At 38.0% G+C, this 22670-nt stretch overlaps 1 protein-coding gene across 1 annotated transcript in view; it reads left to right on the forward strand.

The window, feature by feature from the left end:
* Nucleotides 1-22157, forward strand: part of PPP1R13B (protein phosphatase 1 regulatory subunit 13B) — a 72512-nt gene extending 50355 nt beyond the window's left edge. Inside the window, exons 5-17 of the mRNA XM_080345558.1 lie at nt 3211-3312; nt 4297-4471; nt 4869-5065; nt 6842-6982; nt 7842-8022; nt 13010-13179; nt 14048-14549; nt 15173-15942; nt 17495-17632; nt 17716-17849; nt 18545-18711; nt 19544-19743; nt 20819-22157. Of these exons, the coding sequence (XP_080201684.1) occupies nt 3211-3312; nt 4297-4471; nt 4869-5065; nt 6842-6982; nt 7842-8022; nt 13010-13179; nt 14048-14549; nt 15173-15942; nt 17495-17632; nt 17716-17849; nt 18545-18711; nt 19544-19743; nt 20819-20860 (2919 nt within the window). The 3' untranslated portion in view covers nt 20861-22157. The remainder of the gene's footprint in view (nt 1-3210; nt 3313-4296; nt 4472-4868; nt 5066-6841; nt 6983-7841; nt 8023-13009; nt 13180-14047; nt 14550-15172; nt 15943-17494; nt 17633-17715; nt 17850-18544; nt 18712-19543; nt 19744-20818) is intronic.
* The last annotated feature ends 513 nt before the right edge of the window (nt 22158-22670 follow it).

Here is a 22670-nt window from a genome sequence, read left to right on the forward strand (position 1 = left end):
ATAGTGTAGTTATTTGAAGTGAAAGGGACAGTTGTATTCAGTGAGGTAAACATTAAAAGATTTCTCATAAGATGTTTATATTTAAATGGTTAATTATCACTGTTTCCCATGTTCTTGTGCTTTGCCATGTATAGAAGGTTTTTAGACATTACACTTTCTAAATTCAACATTTTACAATAGTTAATAGCTTCTTCAAGGAGAAACCAATCTTTGCATTCATCTTATAATTAGTATTCTATATTTTACATAATAAAAAATAATGCAGTACTTTTTCAGGCATTATAAGGTATTCTTTCAAATACGCTTATTTAAAGCAGTAAAATTCTGAGCTTTTGGGTCAGACTGTTTTTTTGTTTCTGGTGCTTTTACAAACAAGTTTCTTATTGTCATTGTGCGTTTCAGGTTACACTTTTCATTTAGTACATCTGTAATTTTCACTTGGTGAAATGGCTTTTTTACCTTGAAATATGCACAGCCCCTGTACAGATACCACTTTTTGAGTCTGTGTATATTCTAACAAGATTCCTTAGCAGAAAAAACACCTCTTTATTTCTTGGACAGTGTTATACTGAAAATTGCTACAGGAAATAGAATGAACCGTCATTGTTAACTTAAACTGATTGAAGCAGAAAGAAGGGAAGCATTGGGAAGATATTGCATAGTCTGATGCAAAATGTGCATTTTTGAAACAGAGCGTATGTGGTTTGAGAAAATACTATCAATTCACCCCCAAAAAACCTTTTTTACTTTTAAAATCCGTGATCCAGAGGGAAGCCTTCAAGCCATTCGGAGCCCCTTTTAACAATTCCCTGCAGAGCCGGGTGGCAGCAGCTGTCAGTGTTCAGGTTTTTCTGGCAGAAGGTCACACCAAAGGAGTTCAGCAGGGCCAGAACATGTTCTGGGAGCAACATCTGTTTTTTCCATGTTATTTTCTTATCTTAAGCGAACACATTTTGGTTTGGGGATGGCACTTGGGAAAGGTTCCTTGCTTTTTTACCCAATTAGTGCCTTTCAGCCTGTAATTAATAGTAAAAGGTCTCTCTGTGATTTATTAGCTGGTGGCCACAAGTGTGTACAAGTTATTTGTCCCTAAAGAATATTGTGAAGGACTCCTGTTTGTCATAAAACACGCTAATAAAAAAGTTCATTTTTTTAATCACCGTGTTCACTAACGAGTGTTGAAACAGAAAACAGAAACCTTTTGTTCTAGTTCCACCATTTTATAGAGCCAAAACTGTAAATAAATACCTATTTTTTTAAATTGCTTCTCTGCTATAAATAGTTTTAATTATTGTTGACTAGTAAGAGGAGTTGCAGTTGTAACCTGGTAAGAATTATAATTTCCATCCATAATTTATTCAGTAGTAAATGTTCAAAGAGGGACAGTAACTTTTTCTAACAATTTTAGTCTAACATGTCTATATCATGTGTCTGAGATGCAGCAGCTTTAAAAGTCAGTGTTCCAAATCTGGCTCATTTTAGTGACTGAACTTGAGGTGTGTATCTTACTTGAATAATTTTATGCAGAAATTTGAAATATTAATTGGAGTTCAGGTAGCAAAACAAAAAGAAAAAAGGATAAATCAGTTATTTTAAAAACATATGTTATTTTCCTTTCCTGACTGAAACTTAAAAAAACTGTTCTGTATTATACATTGTTTGGAGAACTGATATTTACTTAAGCAGGCATTCGGTGTAGGAACATGAAATAAGCCATTCAGGGTGGCTGAGATACTTCAGTATCAACAAGATTCAGAGGAGAATTTTACTTTTTGTAGAGTGAAGTACAAGTGTTGCAGGGGACGTGTTGGACATGGTCACCACAGACATGCATTGGGAGTCAGGAGCCCAGAAAAGTAGAGCAGATAATTCAGATTTCTTCTGGGATCGGCTTTGATCAGCTCCACAATCTGATGCTTGATTGATTGGGATGGGGAGGTGTTTGGGGGTTTTCTTTTAGTTTCGTATGTTTCTAAAATGTTTAGACCTCAGTTCAGTTGGTAAACAGAGTTTTATTTATCAATATATCCAAAACATTCAATTCTCCTTTTCAGCAGTATTGACTGTATTTGGGATAGGAAATGGTGTAGTTTTAATTTGGCTTACTAAGATTGTAGTCATGTAGTTTGGTGAAAAATACTACATTGTTTATTGAATTATTACAATGCAGTAGTCCAGCTTTTACATTGACACAGTAAACTGACTGAATTACATGTATATGCCTTGAAATGGGTGTCGGGCTGTCCTGAACTTTCTGGTGTAATTTTTCAAAGGCTGGTGTTTTCTTTCCGTGCAAATTCTAAAGTTGTGGTTAAACCGTGCAATTCGAAGATTGTGGAGTTTGGTTTTCTGAGTAGTCAAGCGGGTACTGGGCAAGTGTCAGCTTCTGGAATTTGTCTTGTTGCACTACACTCTCTTTCCCATGATGGCATAGTAAGAAATGTGGTTGAACTGAAGTAATTTCATGTATAGATTTAAATTATATTTGTTGCTAGAGCTATGAATATACTGAAACTGTGTTCATTTTTAAAAACACATAATATTTGGTCGCACACGTAATCACAGCATTATATAAATTTTAAATAGTTTTCATTAGTTGCCTCTCTAGCGCAATTTTGTAAATGATTTGTTAGTTTTGAAATGCAAAAGGAGTGATAAAGCCCCCCTAATATCTTGTCTTTTCATTCAGAGTTCGCTCATTAATAGCCACTTACTTATCCACAGGGTGTCAGCTTGACTTTGTACACAATGTTTTTAACAGATTTTTACCTTAAATGCTCCAGTCTGACAGGAAATTTCACTGTCTTTGGATGTGAGCTTAGTGACAGCCTTTATCTCAGCCTTTATCTGAGGGTTCTCTGGGTGTTATAAATAATGCCAACCACCAGTTAAAGCTGTCAAGGCACTGACACTGAAAACGTTAGGAAAGAAGCTTTAGATTCCAATTATTACTTAAATTACTTAATTTACTCAAATGTGTGTTATGACATGTGCCCTACCAGTACTGCGTACCAATTCTATGGAATGTCTATGGAATGTGCATGGTCTGCATCGTTTCTTTCTGCTCTGAGGCTCCTTACTCTTTCGTAGGTATCCTCTGTGGACTGGGGAGGAGACTTCAGCCTTTCTCTGAGTAGTACAGATTTAGCTTCTCTCATCAGAACACTTAATATACATCAACGTATTAACGTAACGTTTTGTGTTCTGCAGGTTGGGAATCCACGTGTTGAGCTCACTCTTTCTGAACTTCAAGATATGGCCGCCCGACAACAGCAGCAGATTGAAAATCAACAGCAAATGTTGGTTGCCAAGGTAATAATTATATACAGATCATAATAAGTACAAATTTCCTTCAACATACACGTGGTTTAATGGATACAGAAAAACACATTCATTCTAGATAAGCTCAATGAAAGAGCTTGAGAAATCCATTGTTTTATCAAATTAATCTTAACCTAGGTAATATACAACATTTCAGTTTAAATGATACTATAACAACCTATGTCAAGCCAAGTCATGTGTTTTTTATAAAAATATGGCTAGGTTTGATTTGTCTCTTTTGTGAGGCCCACTTTGTGACCTGTGATAGCACAGGCTTGACTCCAGTATAGTAACAGTGGGGTGAGATGAGAATATGCCCACTACATATATATTAATGTATTACATTTCCAAAGTCGCTGAGATGTAAGAATCTGTTTTCAGAGCAGGGAGTGGGTTTAATGTTTTCAACACTGTTGTAGGTGTTATAATATGCAATGTGCTTTGGATGCCTGGAGTACCTAGGAATCAGCCAATCAATTCTGTGGTTCTTGACGGAAATAATGTAGAAAAGGAACATTTTCCTGTGTGCCCAGCAGAAGGACTGTTGTTTAGAACCAGAACATTATCTTGTATTGGGTCAGCTTGTTCAAAATAGTCTGTTGGACATATTTTGTCATCTTTGGGAAGGTGGATAACATCACTGGAGGCTCATTTTTGAAAAGTGTTAATAGTGTCAGAAAATAAATGACAGAGGAAGCTTCACAGATGTGTTTGAATGACTGTTCAGGGTATGGTTGTATTTGCACGTATGTAAATTTGATATTTGGTCTAAAAAAAATCTTGAATCTCTGCTCTAAAACAGGTTTGCTAAACAATGTTAAGAGTTTTTCTAGGAGGATTGATACACATTTTACTTAAATACAACTTTTTCTAATTTCTGGAAATAAAAAAACCCACTGATGGGTTTTTCTAAGTTAACTCTTCTTAAAATAGATGGGTAACAGGAACCTCTTGTCTAAAACCCCATTTTTTCAGGAGCAACGTTTGCGTTATTTGAAGCAGCAAGAACGTCGCCAGCAGCAGTCCGTTTCTGAGAGTGAAAAGCTTCAAAAACTTAAAGAACGTGTTGAAACCCAGGAGACAAAGCTGAAAAAAATCCGTGCCATGAGAGGACAAGTGGACTACAGCAAGATCATGAATGGCAATCTGTGTATGTGGAACTTTTAAGTAATTTATTTGATTTAATTTACTATTCACTGCATGACTAGCAACTAATGCTATGTTGCTAGTCATTATAGCATTGAAGCAGGATTTCAGACAATGTTTTTTGTCTTACAGAAGGTGCTGTGCTTCTGTGAAATTTTTATACGATGTAAATTTTTGTTTGTTTTATATAGTCAGGCATAAAGTCAGAATAAGTCTATTCACTAACTGTTAGGAGATCTTATGACTGCTAGAAAATTCCCAAAACATAAATATTTTATTTGTGCATGCAGATACTAGATTTAAAACTAGTGTGTTTGAGGTACCAGTACCTGTAGAATTAAAAAACTGACAACTCTGCTTTACTTAATTGTTTTTTGTTATTTTTATCTTGTTAATTTTAGCAACTGAAATTGAACATATAAGTGCCATGTTCCAGGAAAAGCAGCAGGAGCTACAGGCTGCAGTGTTAAAAGTGGATCAACTTACTCAGCAACTGGAGGATTTAAGGAAAGGGAAACTGAACGGGTTTCAGTCTTACAATGGACAAATGACGGGACCTGCTGCAGTAGAGTTAAAGAAGTTGTATCAAGAGCTACAAGTAAGTAATGGAGAGATGCCATCTGGATGGTAGCCTTAGATTTTAAGAAGTTGTATTACTGCTCTTATGGGTGGCCATGTGTTTCTGTGACACCTTATAAAACTGATGTATTGGAATGCTGTTAATATGTGTGGGTGTAGTTAGCATATAACCCTCCTTAAAACAGGATTTCATTAGCTTTAAAAACTAATTCTGTTGTTGCTCATACACATGATGATGCGAAGTGTGTCAGTGTTCTGAAGTGCATTTCTCAGCCTCTAATACTGAAATACTGAATGTTGACATAACCTAGTATTTGTTCTAATCTCTCTTAAAACATTTTTTGAAAATTCATTTTGTTGCTTTTCTGTTTTGCAAAGAACTGGGTGTAGCAGGCTCACTTAGATGTCATCTTAACTTGGAGACATGACTGGACAGTGAACAAAAGTATATTTGAAATGCATTGTGAAAATATAGCTGTAATGTGTGGTGTAAAAAAAAGAAAATACATAGGAATTAAATGACACATTTTAACAGAGTTATCAAAAATAGAGGCCACACTGTATTCACTGCCCTATATAGTGCACTACAGCTGCAGTATGTTCACACAATATTCCCTTTATCACTATCATGTATCTTCCTGCAAGAAGACTGTAACATCTGAAGTGTAGTTCTCACAAGGGAAATTAAATATTCCATTTACATTGAAATTTTGTCCAGCTTTTATGTTTAACAGTTACAGAATACTTAATCGTGTGCCAATGTGTCCGAATTTGAGGGGGTTTTTTTACTTACTTATGTACTTGACTGTGATCAAGACAACAATTCTAATATATATCTTTAGTATTTAAAAATTAATTTAAATTTCAAAATTAGTCTCATTTCTTTACTTGGGCGAATACAACATACAAATTTATCCATCACATGTTTCCAGTAATTAGGATAAGGGTTCTTTTTCCCTCTTTTTCCCCTTTCCCCATTCACAGAAGGCGTATGTGGCCTTTCGAGTATTTCTAAAGCGCAAAGATGCTCAACAGCTTAGGATTTCTGTCTTGTGCTTCGCAGTGATCCCATACACATCTATCAAGACTTAAATTTGCTTCAGGGTTTATTTTGCATGTAACATTACCATGAAAATTGGGCCACTGTCAGAGTTATTGAAGGTGTGATAAAATGCCAATGGGAAAGCAAGAGAAATAATTACAAAGACTGTCATGCTTGATTTAAACCATAAAAGTAATCCATGCTCTAATCTACTGGAAACCTGCTGTGAAGGTTTCAGCTTAATCCCCATCTAGAGAGGAAAATCTGTGCCCAGTCCCTCCACGAGCAGTTCATTGAACCTCCCATCCAGACAGCAGGAAATGTCATGTGGAACTGGAAACAGAATCAATAGCATAATTTATTTTACAAGTTTTCTATCACCTAGTTTTCATTATATTCAAATTGCCTGGTGGTTAAACATCACATTTTCTATTACTTAATTTTTCACAGTGGAATTCAATTCTGAAATGTATTTATGTCTAATTCTTCAATGCATTTGCTATAAATGAGGTGCAGTCTACAGGTGTTTAATAGGTATCCCCTAGTTTATTTAATTTTTAAGAGCTGTTCATGGTGCAAATGCTGATTTGACAGCCTATGTGGAACCATAACGTTAGATATGTCCGAACACAGCTGATCCAAGTGGCTTTGATTTTTTGAATACTATGTTTAAAACAACTTGACAACAGACAAAACGAAGCAGGTGTCCTAAGAACTACTTTTTTTTCTTTTTTTCTTCTTTTTTTTTTAAAGATTCGTAACAGGCTTAACCAGGAGCAGAACTCAAAGCTTCAGCAGCAGAAGGAACTCTTAAACAAACGCAATATGGAGGTGGCTATGATGGACAAACGAATCAATGAGCTGCGGGAACGACTATACAAGAAAAAAGTTGAGGCACGTCAAAAAGAAAACATTCCTGTAAGATAAACTGTTAAAAGGGCCACACTTTAGTTTATCAAGAGCCTATAAAAACTACACAGAATCTCACTTTTTGCCCAGCTGAGTAATACAATTACATCTAAAGAACTTTTTTTAAAAGTAGCAGGCTTCTGAAAACTACTGCAGGGTTCTGCATAGATATCAGAAAACTGTTAGACAGAATGTGTTTCCTTTTATTTTTCTTCATGGCACAGACCATACTGTATTAAAAATTATAGTAGTTTATATTTCTAGGAATCTAAGTGTGATTATGGGCTGTGTTTCAAAGCATGGAAGCATCAGAAATTTGTTTTTTCATAAAATATTCATCTTCCAATATGGAAAACTGGTAAAAATATAAATCATCTGATCAAGTTAGTCTTAATAGTTGTCTGGAACTTTGATTAGAAATCAGTTCCACAGTAGATCATTTATATAAGGACTAGAGAGATCAGTTCTTGATTCCTGGATGTATTTCTAGCTGGAGGTATTGCTTTTAAAAAATACCCCATACATATTTGATCATTTAAGAACTCATTTTAGTCCATTTGCCTAAGAAAGGCACAATGAAAGAGACCTTACACAGGTAAAGATTTCTACAAGAAAAGTATGTGCTGCGGCTGAGAAATTTTAATTTTTGAGGTGTTGATTTTAGGGAATAAAATTTGTACTTTTTTTGTAGAAGCAGGAGTATGGTAACTTAATAATTAAGGTGTCTTAGCTACAGTGCACAGTACTAGATAATTAAATTTAGACCTCCTGTTCATGCACAAATGCCTAGATTACATGGAAGTTTACATTTCAATTCGTCTGATTTTTTTTTTTTTTTTTTTAGTTGAACCGTATTAATGGAACTTCCTCACCCCAGTCATCCCTGAGCGCTTCAGGAAGGGTCGCAGCAGTAGGACCCTACATCCAAGTCCCCAGTGCTGGCACTTACGCTGTACCAGTAGATCCAGTTAAACCGCAGTCCCTCACCATTGCTTCTAGCTCAACTCATGGAAGATCAAAATCTGGTAAGCACTTCAGTGTGGTGTTTGTTAATACACGTGGTTTGGAAAGGAGTAATCTTAGGATACCCAGTGTTCGCGTAATCTCTGTAGTGGAAGGAAGAGGCAAGTTTTCTATGCCTTGATACTGTTCTGGGAACTGGACGTTAGTCATTTGATATGAGATGGTTTTGCCCATTTCCATACATTTTTCTTAGGAGACTGAGTGTTTTCTTTGAAATGTTACTACTACTGGTACACTGCTTAAAGGAGCACATGTTCCTTCACAGATTCTGTGTTCTGTCTTTAAGAGCTTTTCAATTAGTTTTTGTGTGTTTGAATATAACAATGAAGTCAACTTTGTGGCAAACTATATTTATAAACTACTATTTACAGTATGTTGCTTTCAGTCCAGTAAAACAAACCTAGTGAACAAGTAAAACTAATATTATTTCTCAGAAGGAGACTAAAGAGGAAAATAGAATTAAACTATGGGAGGTTTTTGCTCCAACTGAGACAGGAGAATTTGTGGTGCTTGAAGCATTTCTGAAATGGAATAACCTTAGCACTGATGCAGTTTACTTGTTTCTGCTTTCATTAGTGAAGGAGCTGCCCCTCCAGAGTACTCCCCAGAACTTGATGTCCAAAATTGGCTCCCATAATTAATTCCATCTACATTATAAAATAGAATTTTTAAAATTATTATTATTTACATTGGAGGCTGAAGGAAGCAGGTCTTGACATTTGTACCTTAAGTTCTCATTCTGGCAAAGCTCAAGTCTCTGCTCACATTGCAGCAAAATCAGAATTCTTTAGAAATGATTGGCTAGGAAAATGCATGTAATAGAAATAAAAATGCACAATCCCATGGATTTAAAACTGAATATTCCAGCGAAACTTGCAGCATGCTTCCAAATATTGAGGAAGGGACAGAGGGAAAATAGTCTGAACCTCTCAGTAGGAAAGATGGACCAAAATGCCACCGCTCAAAACCCCAAGATCAAGAAGTGAAACTATCCAAACATAGCTTAAAAACCCTCCAGTCTTTTCCATTTATATTAGTGATTTAACAATACTTTTAGTTTAATTCAAAAGCTGTACAAACCCCATCACTGTGATTTTAGGTAGTTTTAACCATATGGAATGACTTAACTGCAGGGTAAAGCGACAGATTTGCAGCAGTTTTGTTTTCAGACGTGGATTCCTCTTCCACATATGGGAAATGACAGCTCAGAACTTTTAAGTTCACCCACCAAAAATAATTCCCTATTTTGTAAATATCAACCTCAGAAGATACACATACCCGATTGTAGACCTATCTTAGCAAGTTACAGGATTTCTGAATTATGACATTTTGTTTTTATAAAAGTAATTATTCTACCTTAGGATTGACACTGTTTATTACTCTGAATATACTTGAATAAAGTCCTGTAAGATATGTGTGTAGATAGATAGATAGATAGATATCTAAGGAGGAGATTATATGCTCCCAGAAAGAAAAGAAATTGAGTGGTTTTTTTCAACTGTCATGCTTTTATTTCTCATTGTCTGAGTGTTCCTGTTCTAATTTCTCCATTGTCATTGTTATAATTTTTCCACCGCTTTTTTTTCTTTCTTTTTCTGTGTAACTGGATCTGCCTTGGTGTGCCCGGTAGAGACAGACTGTGGGTGTGTGAAAAAGTCTCCAGACACCTGGAAGGTTTCTGATTTAGACATAATAGCGGATCCTATTCTGTCACCTCCCACTTCTCTTCAGTCTGCTGGTCACAATGTCATCCGCCTGGCACCTACTGTCTGTGACACCCAGCACTGTGAGTCCATAGAAGATCTCTGGCTAGGCTAAGAACTCAGTGTTTAATATGATCATCTGAGCTCTTGCATACAGATGCATATTAAACAGCATCTTTAGATCTTGTGTTGTGGTCTAGCATGCAGAAGATGCTGTTGAAATGTAAAATTGTTGAGAAGTTGCTTTTCATCTTTAAAGGAAACACTTGCAGCAAATTAATCCTTGGGGTACTGGAGTGGTATACTAGGGATGAGTTTTCTTCATTGAAAAACCTTGAAATTTCCTAATTGTTATTAGAAAATTATGGCAATCACCAAAGCATGTTTTAGTCTTTCAGGTTAGATGGATGTATTACATACAGGTTTAGCTTAAGTTACTTTGTAGGAAACTTTTAAGTTTCCGTGTTGCACTGCCCCCAGAGTTGGGCTCAAAGCTCACTCCGTCCAGGAGTCAGCACCAACAATCTTGCTGACTTCCACTGCACAAAAATGTTATACTTGGTTTGCACTTCAGTTGCTGTAGTTAAGTATCCTAGATCCAGACCTTTTCAGATAAAATCAGGGAAAATGCACTAAACCTTTCGTGTCTGCATGTCACTGATTCGGGTAAATGCCAAATGGACTGGTGGGAGTTGCAGTACACGGGCTGTTTGGTGCTCCTACAAGCGGTGGATTTGGAGGAGAACACGAAGCCAATTGGCTGCAATGACCATGGGGTGGCTGAGAGCAGGAGGTGGCCAGGGCTTGTCAGAAAGGTGTTACCATCAGATGGCCAGGAGCGTTTGAGACCTTCTCGATCTCACCAAAGACAGCAGAAGGCAGAGGCCGGTCAGTTGCCTCCTCTTAGCACCTCCCGCAGCCTCTGGCACCACGTCCCGCAGCTGCAGGTTGCAGCCGCAGCGCAGTTTGCTGCGTGAGATTCGGCGGAGGACGTGAGATCCGCACTCCTAAAAAATGCATGGCAGTGGGCAAGTCTGCCAGAGCGTAATATGAAGGACAGGAAGGTGGAAACAGCTACATTCTGATGTTTATGTAAGTAGAATTAAAAAGAAGTTAGAGGAGAGAGAGTTTGAATTTACTTCCAGTCTGTTACGTCAGAATTTGGGGATGAACATGCTAATATTTGGAATTTGAAAAATTACAAAACTGTCTTTCTGAATGTGGGCTTGTATTTGCAGGGAAGATAACCCGATTATTTAGGATTTTTGCTGTTATTTCTATACGTGCTTTCTTACTAGCTAAACTTATAGCTAAAGATGCTTTTGTGTTTTGTGTGAATCAGTTATAACACCTTTTACTGTTCTTCAAAACAAAAGTTTTACTGAACCGTAACCTTACTGGAGTTGTGGAATGTCTTGTGTATTTTGTATAGTAAATGTTAATTCAGTGCATACTTGAAAAATTTGCCATTATTTAGGGGTCAGAGTGTTTAGACAGTCATCTTTTTTGGTCCTGCTCTTGATAACCGGGTTATTAAAAGCAAACCAACAAATAATCCAGCATGTCCAGTTCTTGGATGTTGCCAGTACTAAAGCTGGGCCTTGTTACTTCTTGGCAGTTTGCAAGTATGAGAAGTGATTTCTGGACCAAATACTGTTTTCTCAGTGTAAAAATATGCAAGTGATAACCCTATTTAAATGACCAACCACAAAAATACTCTTGCTCCGAAGTATTTATCTCTCAGAATTCAAACGCAGTTGATCTGATTTTGAAAGTTTAATATATTGTAGTGTATCTGATCCTGAGGAATGGTCTACATATATAATTAAAAAATAATTAGTATGGTACTTTAAATGCAGAGGTAAATTTTTTTTTTTCTTACTTAAAAATGATATGATTTTAACAAGCCTATAAAGAGGTTTATGAGGTAATAGAGTGAATTTGCACTCACAGAGTGAAAACATTGGGTAGTAGTTGTCAAGAAATCTGCAGGTTGCAGGGGGAAGGAAAAGGGAGACTCACAGAGGACAAGAGATAGGAACTAGAGAGGTGACGTTAAATTCACTATAATTAGAATGTTCCTATGCAGCTTATTCTGAGACTATGTCAAAGAATTCTAGAAATAGCCCTGCTGATTCAGTTTTCTAGGGACTTAAAACTGAAATGAAATGGGAAATTTTGCCATTAAATACCTGATTTTCATTTGATGATGTCGTTCTATGAGGTCCAGAAATCTCAGTAAATCCCCCCCATGCACAAACCCCCCTCCATTTGAGTTGTTAACCTTTAGTAACGTGAGTTACACGTTACATGTTGTCTTTACTGATCCTAAGTGTTCCACTAAGATAATTACAGGTGAGAGAGGAGGAAAGATGATCTCCAGTCTCTTTAGAGTAAGAGACACTAAAGTTTAATCTTTCAAAGGCAAATCAAAGCCTTAGGATCTAACCTGGGATCCATTTAGTTACTATAAAAACAGATGTAATTATCAGGCTATTTAAACTCCTACTTACATAGAGAACAGAAACTAAATAGTCTCATGCAGTTAATAAAGTAACGTATCGTTACATCTAGGACTTCATTAAGGATTTGTTGCTTCAGTTCATGTACAGCTATGCATGATTTTTTGCATATGAGAAAGATAAAAGCCCATGACTTGTATCTTGACACTGTGAGTTGAAGTTGTCAGCTGGCTTTATAAAATTCTTTAATTTTAAATCTCTGGGGCAATTCTAATCAGGTGAGTATTTTGAGGAAAAACAAAAGGTAAGTTAACCACCACTTACAGTGAAGGAATGTTTGGTTTTGTTCCACCTCATTGTTGAAAGGAGGTTTTACATACTATGAAAGTTTAATTCATAGATTGAATTCAGAGTAAGTCCACTTGGAGCTTACGTAGACTTAACATTTAGCATAATTTGACTATGTCTCTGCATAGTACCAAAAGAAATACATTGATGAAGTGTTTCTAAAAGGATTTTTGTTCTGAACTTGTTTGTCTTCTAATAGTAGAATATGGAACGCTCAAACCAAAATTTTTACCATCCATTTTCGATAGAAATTTTCAATGCAATGTGCATGTCAAAGGGTAATGAACAGCATATTGTATGTAGTGACTGGGCTTTCAGTATTGATTTCTGAATCAAACATTAGTAGTGATTTATCTCATTTCTGGAATCAAATTAATGCTGCTGTAATCTAAGCTATTCCATTTCCTATGTTCTTTTGCTTGTTTACAATGGTGGTGTGGATTATCTTAAATATAGTATCTTTGTCTGTTTTTAAGCTACTGATGGAAATTGGCCACTACTTAAACAGAGCTCAACCCCTGTGGTGAAACCCCCTCAGATCTCCAACGCAGACTGGAAAGAGTCAAGCATGGATACAGCTTTGAAACAAGGAACTATATCCAGCCAGCCTTTGCCAACCTCAGTATTAGGAAGCACGGATAAGCTGGTGGGTTTCGTCTATGAAATATCTGTAGATCTCTCTTGCTGAAATAGTGAACCTTTGGCTTCCACAGCTGAACTCACTTCAGTTACCTACACATTGAGTTTCCCTGCTGATGATTATTTAAAAATTCACAAAGACTATTACCTTTGCGTTCTTCCTGTTCTGTTCTGTTCTGTTCTTATCACATTACAGTTCATATTTCTTTTTCAACTTCAATAGTTCGTATTCTTTCCTGTTCTTGTGCATATGTGGTCTCCCCTTTTCTCTCCCTTTGCTTCTCCTAATCATTTCTCCCACCTTTCTATTTTTCTAATTCAAATTCTTGTTACTATTTTTCCTTGGTGTGGATTATCACTTTTTCAGTGCGCTCTTTTTCTCTGAAAAATCTCACAAGAGGAGTCATTAAATCCATCCTTGAGTGAGTCCACTGGTGTTGTCTGTGTGTACTGTTGTTCTAGTACTTTATAAATTCTTTAAGACTGTAAGCTTTAAAGAATAAGGACTTTGTCTTTAAATAGTTTTGATAAACTTTGTTTTCACGCTACATATTATCAAATACATTATCAACTATATACTGAGATGAAGAACCGTGAACAAGTTATTCAGGCTTTGGAAGTACACAAATAAGTTTGGATTCATATTAATGTACTATAGCTGAAGATGCCTTTAAACAGTGGCCTCTACCTGACGTATGATGAGGTCTTGTGATAAAGTCAGGTAGAGTCATATCCAGTGATTCGAGAATAGGAATTGTTTCTATTGACTCCTTTGCCATCGCACATGATTATTAGTGTGTTTTGTTGAATGAGGAATATTCTTGCTCACAAGTATTTTATTAAATGGTATATACGTTTTTGTTGTTCTTACACAGGGTCTTGACCTGGGGAAGGTGCCACCACCAATTCCTGGTGTAAGCAAGCAGTTGCCTCAAAACTATGGGACGTATCCAAGTCCAGTTCCCTTAGGAACAAGTTCCACAAATTCTCTGGAAAGAAGGAAGGACGGCAGCCTGCCCAGACCTGGCACAAGTATAACAAATCGGCAACGACCTGTTCCGCTCCCGCCGCCGAGCAACGTACATCAGCCCAGCTCTTCGCAACAGATTCAACAAAGAATTTCTGTACCTCCCAGCCCCACATATCAGCCTTCAGGTTCCCCCTTGTTTCCAGGAGGAGACGGCAGGCCAGAACTCCCGCTGACTGTGGCAATCAGGCCATTTCTAGCTGATAAAGGATCACGACCTCAGTCTCCCAGAAAAGGGCCACAGACAGTGAACTCCAGTTCCATTTACTCAATGTATCTCCAGCAAGCAACACCACCAAAGAATTATCAACAAGCTGTGTATAATACCTTAAATAAGTCAGTAAAAGCAGGTAGAATATATTTTGCTTTTTTTCCCTTTGAAATACGGTTAAGATCTACTTATTTGTTTTAGTTTACTGTCCATATCAGTTTGGAAATACTTGTCTAAATCTGTGAGAAGATGAAAGAAATCTTTATGTATACAGCATGGCATAAAAATGATCCCATAAATAAGTATCCATCCAGTTACCTTTTATTTAAAACAAGATGCAATTACAACAATACAGTCTGGATACTTTAGCGATACTTCAAGAAATAAGTTGAAAAAATAGTGTCTAGAGAGGAGAGTTTTTCTCCTCCTGACTGTGGGGTTATTCTATGCAGGGACAGGAATTGGACTTGGTGATCCCTGTGGGTCCCCCCATAGGGACATTCTATGATTCTATACTGTTTCCTCATAAAAGAGGAAAAACATTCCCGGTGTTCCTTGTAGCTTGTATTTGTAAGAATCATCACAATCATCAACAGGTGAGTATTTCTGTTTTGATAGGTTCCAACAGGATTGATTTTGATTTTTTTTTTCCATTTTAGTGTCAAACAAGTAGCAACAGAGACATACGTGGTTTCTTTGCAAATATTTTATTATGTAATTTGAGAACAGTTCTTTACTGTTTTCCATCTTTCTTTTCCTCAGTTTATGGAAAACCCGTTTTACAATCTGGTTCGACGTCTCCCTCACCCTTGCCATTTCTTCACGGTTCTTTGCCTGCCCAGACCTCCTCCCAGCCACAATCTCAGCCTCAGACTGAGGTCTCCGACAAAGATCAAGAGCTGGAAAATGCTCCACCATCCAGTGAAAACAGCAATGTGGAGAACATTCCTCGTCCTCTCAGCCCTACTAAGCTCACACCTATTGTGCATTCCCCCCTGCGATATCAAAGTGACGCTGACCTTGAAGCTCTGAGAAGAAAACTGGCCAATGCTCCCAGGCCATTAAAGAAGCGCAGTTCTATCACTGAACCAGAGGGCCCAAGTGGGCCCAATATACAAAAATTATTGTATCAGCGCTTTAATACTCTCGCTGGAGGAATAGAAAGTGCTCCTTTTTATCAGCCAAGCAATCCCCAGGACTTCATAGGCATCTTAGCAGATGTTGACAACGGTAACGCCAGTACTAATGGCAATATTGAAGAACCTATTTCTGTGCAACCTACAGTTCCTCTTCCTGATGAGCCGCCGCCCCCTTCTTCAGATGCCAATGATAATGAATTACCTTCTCCTGCTACTGAGGAACTGATAAGCACTGAAACCACAAATCAAACATCCGAGACAACTGAAGATAACAACAACAATCCTGCTATAGTTCCTTCTACCGAACAGTCACCCAGTCCCACACCTGAGGTCAGTTCTCCAGTAGAAGATGAAGCTCCTGTGCCACCTGCTCTTCCTCCTCCGCTTCCTCCAGTAAGTAACAAAGCAAAAAGACAGTTTTGTGAACTACAGAATTAGCGGTGTGTTTAAGCCTGACTGGAAGACGATGAGCTTATGCTAAATGCTATGTTTGCACTTTAAGTTTCATGATAGTAAAATAAAAGAAAACCAGGGGGGATCCAAGCACAGTTCTGATGGATTCATTTCCTACTGTACCTGTTTATTAAGGAAGATATGCATATAGGCAATGGGAGGTTGTGTATCTGCGTTAGGCTGTAGAACTTTTTTTAGGATATATTCTTGTAGAACTAATTGTGGGATCTCAGAGTCTGTTAAAAATATATTTTTGTTGTTTCCCTGGGCCTACAGAGATGACTATTTGTGTGAAACTAAGGGTGAGCTGTGGCAGTGGGAAGCTTTTAAATTTACAAGCAAGCTGAATTACCTGTTGTGGGAGAATTGCACTGCTGTTCCCCTCTCGGCAGAGATGTGAGACCAGAGCTGACAACACGAACAGCACCACGCCTGACTTGTTCTAGCAGAAATGTTTTTCTAATGGGCTTGTCACATAATCTGAATTGCTTTTAAAGTCCGTCCTCCAGCTGCACCAAGATCTTTTAAATACTTGTCATTACCAAAATCTACAGCATATGGAGAGTTGAAAATAAGTATAAGTATGGATATAACTCGTGTTAACATTGGTTTCAAAGAATCTCTCTGCTTTTTGATTCATGTGGGGACCTTGCATTCCTCTGACAATTTGACTGCAATGTGCACAGGGCCTCATAGGCATTTTCTATGAGCACAAAGGGGCCAAGATACTTCTTGGAGAATGGAATATGTTAGTAACAGCTATTACTCATCCTGTGAGAGGTTTATTTTCCAAACTGAAGTAGCCATTCTAAATGGGAGCATAAATGAAAATGGATCTTGTAGTGCTAGAGACTAAAAGCACTCTATAAAAGCTGTAATTAATAACAGACTTTTTTTTTTTTCTGGCGAGTGACAAGGACACGTGAATGATTCAGAATATTCTGAAAACACATTTGAACGTGTTTCAAATCTTGAGAATGCTGCTTCTGGTAATACCAGCTAGAATGTCACATAAAATAGCTTTGTGTTCTGTACTTTTCTTTCCCACAGCAACACTCTTCAATATTAACAGCAGACACTTTTGCCAATTCAGGGCAAAGATTCCTGAGTATAGACTGATACTCACGTGTAATTGTGTCCTGGTTTCTAGTCTAAGCAGAAGCTTTGACAGTATCTCAGACAATCCACCAGAAACACATTCAGCTTATATTAGATACAATTAAAATAGTGGTGCTCAAAAACCACTGACTTAAGTACTTTGCTTGTACTCACTCCCTTTGATTAGAAGCTTCTAAATGATATTGGCCTGCTTTTTCATATTTTAACTGAATAAGACATAGTAAGATATCAAGCCTCTTGTTTCAAGACTTTATAATAGTTCCAGTTACCATTTCAGTTGGATGGGATCCCTAATCTAGTTTAAAATTAACTGAGTTGTTTGTAATACTTATGCAACCTGAAGTGATGCCCTCCAACCTTCATCTCTCCTCAGACAAAACGTACCAACTTGAAGAAACCGAACTCGGAAAGAACAGGCCATGGTTTGAGAGTGAAGTTCAACCCCTTGGCCCTCCTGCTAGATGCTTCTTTGGAGGGAGAATTTGATCTTGTACAGCGAATCATATATGAGGTCAGCTTCTAAACAATAGCAACCTCTTTAATATTTAGGAAAAAGAAAAGAAATGAAGTGATGAACTATTTTGTTTTCAATAGGTGGATGATCCCAGTAAACCAAATGATGAAGGAATTACACCTTTGCATAATGCCGTGTGTGCTGGTCATCACCACATCGTGAAGTTCCTGCTCGATTTTGGTGTAAATGTAAATGCAGCAGATAGTGACGGGTGGTAAGTGTCAAGATTTTGAACTCAGCATCTGGAAGAAACACCATTTTTTTGATGTACATTCAGATTTAGTTGAGACCTGTTTTGGGAAAGGTTTCCTTCCCCTGCACCCTCAGCGAAAGAGCACTTTCTACCTGCTGATGAACTCAACTGCAAGGTTACATTGCATCCAACTTATATCATGAAGCACACTACATTTGGGGTTCACTTAGTATAGCTGCATTTCTTGTTCAGATGCTGAAATAATTGAACTGTAACTAACGTGACAGAAGTTAATTTGTTTAAGTTTCATCTTCATATAACCCACCACGAATTTTGGTGTCCTTGAAGACTCTGGCCTTACAAACACAAGTAGCACCTCCAAAGCATTGGGAGAACATGTGAAACCTTTACTGTGTCACCCTTTGGTTTAGCTTCCAAATTTCCTCATATTGGAAAATACCCTTTTATACCCAGCAGCTTTGTAAGCTGTGAAAATCAAGATTTTTGCTAACATCTGTTTTATAATGTTTGGCCTTCCTGGAGTTGGGTAAATCCTGGAATCCAGTTGCTTGACAAGTTTTGGACAATGCATACACATACTATAATCTTAAAGGAGAATTGCCTTTAAAAATAAGCTAAACTCTATATTGCAAGACAAAATAGTTAGGATCCGGGGAAGTTTATTTTTACATGTCTACATTTTTGCTTTATTTCAGGACACCCTTGCATTGTGCTGCTTCTTGCAATAGTGTTCATCTCTGTAAACTACTGGTTGAATCTGGGGCAGCTATTTTTGCATCCACTATAAGTGACATAGAAACTGCTGCAGACAAGTGTGAAGAGATGGAAGAAGGTTATATTCAGTGTTCGCAGTTCTTGTACGGTAAGCCGTGACCCTGCTTCACAAACATTCTAGCTTTTCTAAAATTCATCCCGCCCCTGCCCATCTCCTGCCTGTTCTTTCAAAATGCTAAGAACCAGAAGTGTCCTTTCATTTTTACGTTGCTCATAGTCCTTCTGTTGAGTTACTCCACAGGCTCCTTCTAATTTTACAGGTTTTTAAAGTTTAATTTGGCTTAATTCCAAGGAAATGCTTCCACAGGGAGGTTTTGACAGTAACAGTGAGTTGTCACGTATCTTGGCAGAGATACTGCAACTTCCAGATGCACAAATTCCTGGCAGAGCACATGAAGGAACATGTATACATTATGAATAATTAACATCCAGAGTGTATTTAGTTACATTTTGCAAGAAAAACACCTTGATGGAACAGTGTTTTAATTTACATCAGAGTATCCATCCAAGCTTTATTAAGCTTCTATACACCTGACATTGTGCAGATTTTCAAGAGCTTCAAGTGTACCTGTGTCAGACCTGCTGCAGAAGGCAGACCTGTCAGAAATACACAGCACTTCTAGAATGCTGCTTTGCTCAAATTTTTGTAAAACTATTTTTACCCTTATTTGAATGAAAGTTTGCAAAGTTTCTATTGCATATAGAAGGTGCTCTAAAATGGTTTAAAATATTCTGTAAAATTTGGTTTCTATCATGCAGTTCAACTTCTGAAAGCATTTTATTGTGGCAGTGCTGAAAATTGTTCTTGAAATTTTCTTAATAAGAGACTAATATTTGGGCCACAGTGTCTGAACTGAAAGTCCCAGAGGGAAAAACCAGGATTATTTGACCATCCAGTGCATTGTCTCATGTGTTAACAGGAGTGCAAGAGAAGCTGGGAGTGATGAATAAGGGAGTGGTGTACGCTCTGTGGGATTACGAAGCCCAGAATAGCGATGAGTTGTCATTCCACGAGGGCGATGCCATTACTATTCTGAGACGCAAGGATGACAACGAAACAGAGTGGTGGTGGGCTCGCCTCAATGATAAAGAAGGCTACGTGCCCAAAAACCTCCTTGGGGTAAGTTCTCTTTCAGTTACCTTCTCCCCTCCACTTTTCACTTCCACAAGGTGGATCCTTGGTCAGAATCCCTCTGTGCGTCATCTGGATACACCGCTATGCAGAATTATCCTTACTCTCCCTGACCTCTGTGCCATTGTAAACAAAAAGGAGACGCTGTAGGTAGGAGACTACAGCTGGTTTTTAATTTGGTGAGTTAGTATATTTAATACAGTTTATGCTTTAATCATAGAATTGTTTCAGTTGGAAGAGACACTCAGGATCATCAAATCCAACCATAACCTAACTCTGACACTAAACCATGTCCCTGAGAACCTTGTCTAGACGCCTTTTAAACCCCTCCAGGGATGGTGACTCCATCCACCACTGCCCTGGGCAGCCTGTTCCAAATGATGGTGTCTTCCTACCCAACCCCTGAGGGGCAGGGATCCAGAGACACTTCAGTTCCTTCTAGAAAATCCCAGGATGTGCTTAATAAGATTCTTTCTTTCCCCTTGGCTAAAACATACAGCCTGGATGTAAAGTGTGGTGGCTCTGTTAGGCAGCTCAAAGCTTTGGCAAGGGAAGTTCTTTAGGAAGGTTTTTAACACCTGGCACAAGATCAGCAATATATAAATGTGTACAAATAAAAGTCATTAGTGCTGCACTCAGTCAACTGGAACACTGCTCTCATGAGAGATCAGGAACATAAGGTTACCATGTGGAGAGATGCAGAGGATGAAATGTGTAAGAAAAACCTTACAGAGCAAGAAATAAGTTCTTTTTAGGGCTCGACAAGGAATTCTTGTACTCACATTGAAGCCTCCTTTGGTCTAGTCTGGCACCTTGAGCTAAATGAGTCATTTTCAGGGCAGCAATTTCACAGCCAGCCCTTGGCCTCCTGTTCCTTATGGTTTATTTTTTCAGAAGTTACCTAAGAACACGCTGTAGCTTCCAAAAACCTTCCCCCCACCCCAACCACTTCATCACCCAGTTCTTGTTACTAAGTACCTCTTGGTTGTAACTGAACTGATTTATATTTAACCTTTTATCAACCATGAAAAGCCTAATTTTTTTCTTCTGGTTTTTTTTACAGTTATATCCACGAATAAAACCCAGACAGCGAACCCTTGCTTGAATTCAGTTGTACAACAGCGCAATACCGTGTTGGTAACTGGAAACTTAAAACATACACTGGAGCCATCGTTTTTGATCATTTCACACAGAGAAATAAAACTATGATAACGAGTTTTAATGGTGCTTTCTCTTGTTAAATGGACAGCATCCAAGATTTTCAAGATCTGCAGTTTGTAAATGAGGATCGTTTTTATGTGACCCACCACTGATGAGGAGAGCGATACCTCCACTACCTGCAGTGTTGCGCCAACGCTCATCTAAAGCAGTGTTTTCAGTTTAAAGTTCCGTGGTAGGAGCTTTCTTGTGTTCGGTGTTCAGAGGTGTCAGTTGCAGAGTGCAGATACGCTGTCTGGTTTGCTCCAACCCCACAGTCACTGTCCCACGTCAGGATTTTGGGTATGTTGTTCGATACCAGTGAATGTTGAGTTCTCATTACTGATCAACTCTTTGGGTTCTAGGACACAAGATCTTCACCTATTACATACATAATTAAGTAGTCACCAAAGCTTTACAAAGGCTAGGATTTGAAGTGGTAACACTTAAATCCTTAGTCTAGACAACCCCAACAAAAGCTTTACATAGTCTAGCATCTAGTATTATTTGCATTTAGAATCAAGCTAAAGAACTAACAAAACAGCAGTATTTGTACACCTCTCAAACCCCCCACAAGATTTCACTCGGTGTTTTATTTTCTTATTCAGCCTACAGCACCCATGTTACCTCTACTAATGTAAAGGTTCCCCTACTTAGCACCTGGGCTTGTCCATCCTGGACAGAACAGTTAGTACTGAACTTGCAGCAGCTTAAGGGATCTGTACGTCTGCATGGATGAAAGTGCAATAGTTGAAAAGGGTAAGAGTCCGGTGAGGGTTACACTGTGTCATTTGAAGTCTGCCTGAGTCAGTCTAGAAGAAAATATGAAGGAGCGGATAGAAGTAGGAAGAGGGTTGTGTAGATGCCAAGTCAAGGAGAAGAGAGAAACAAGGTTTAGAGAAGGATTTAAGAAAGGCAATAGCTTATTTGAGGACAGTTTCTGTGGTTCTTGGCAGCCTACACCTGTTGCCAAGGCAAGTTATGCAATAACCTATTCCACTACATTGTAGTTTCAAGCAAAAAAAGAAAAAAAAAAAAAGAAAAAAGGCACTTCACTGGAATTTTAATTGTACATGATTTTATATACCAAAAGTATATTTTGAATGTCCCCTTATAAGTTTTAGCCATATTTCTTGTAATTTTCTCCCATTAACAGTATGCAATTTGATTAATTCTTCATGTACAAGTTCTGTGTATAATTTATATATCCATTTCTGCAGTGCTGTAACTTGCTTTTACCACAGGTTAGCATTAACTGTATATATTGTGGTGAAAAGTGAAAGGGTATTATTGTTGAAGAATTTGCTACATGAATGTGATGATTTCAAGAGCCTATGATACACTAATCCAGAGAACATGTAAATGTGCACAATAAAGTACTGCTAAGGCATGGCTGCGTTCTCCAGTATTTTTACATAGGTAGCAACATCACATGTGCTTCTGGTTGTGGTCTACACAAAAAATCATTCCAGCTTGGTGTGTTGTGTCTGTTAAGTCACCTTTACTCATCGTTTTACCAGCTGCACAGAAAGTGACTTGCCAAACAATTTTGGAACCTCCTCCCTCCTGTCCTCCAGCTGTGACAAATTAATACTTATCCCACAAAGCTCTCAAGCGTCCTTTACACCCAAGCTGACAACTGAGCCTCATGTGCTTCTTCACTGTGTGTTCACCAGCGCAGGATGGGGGGCACACAGACACTTAGAAATAAAGTTAGG

Source organism: Nesoenas mayeri (assembly GCF_963082525.1).
Source record: "Nesoenas mayeri genome assembly, chromosome: 5".
Taxonomy (NCBI): domain Eukaryota; kingdom Metazoa; phylum Chordata; class Aves; order Columbiformes; family Columbidae; genus Nesoenas; species Nesoenas mayeri.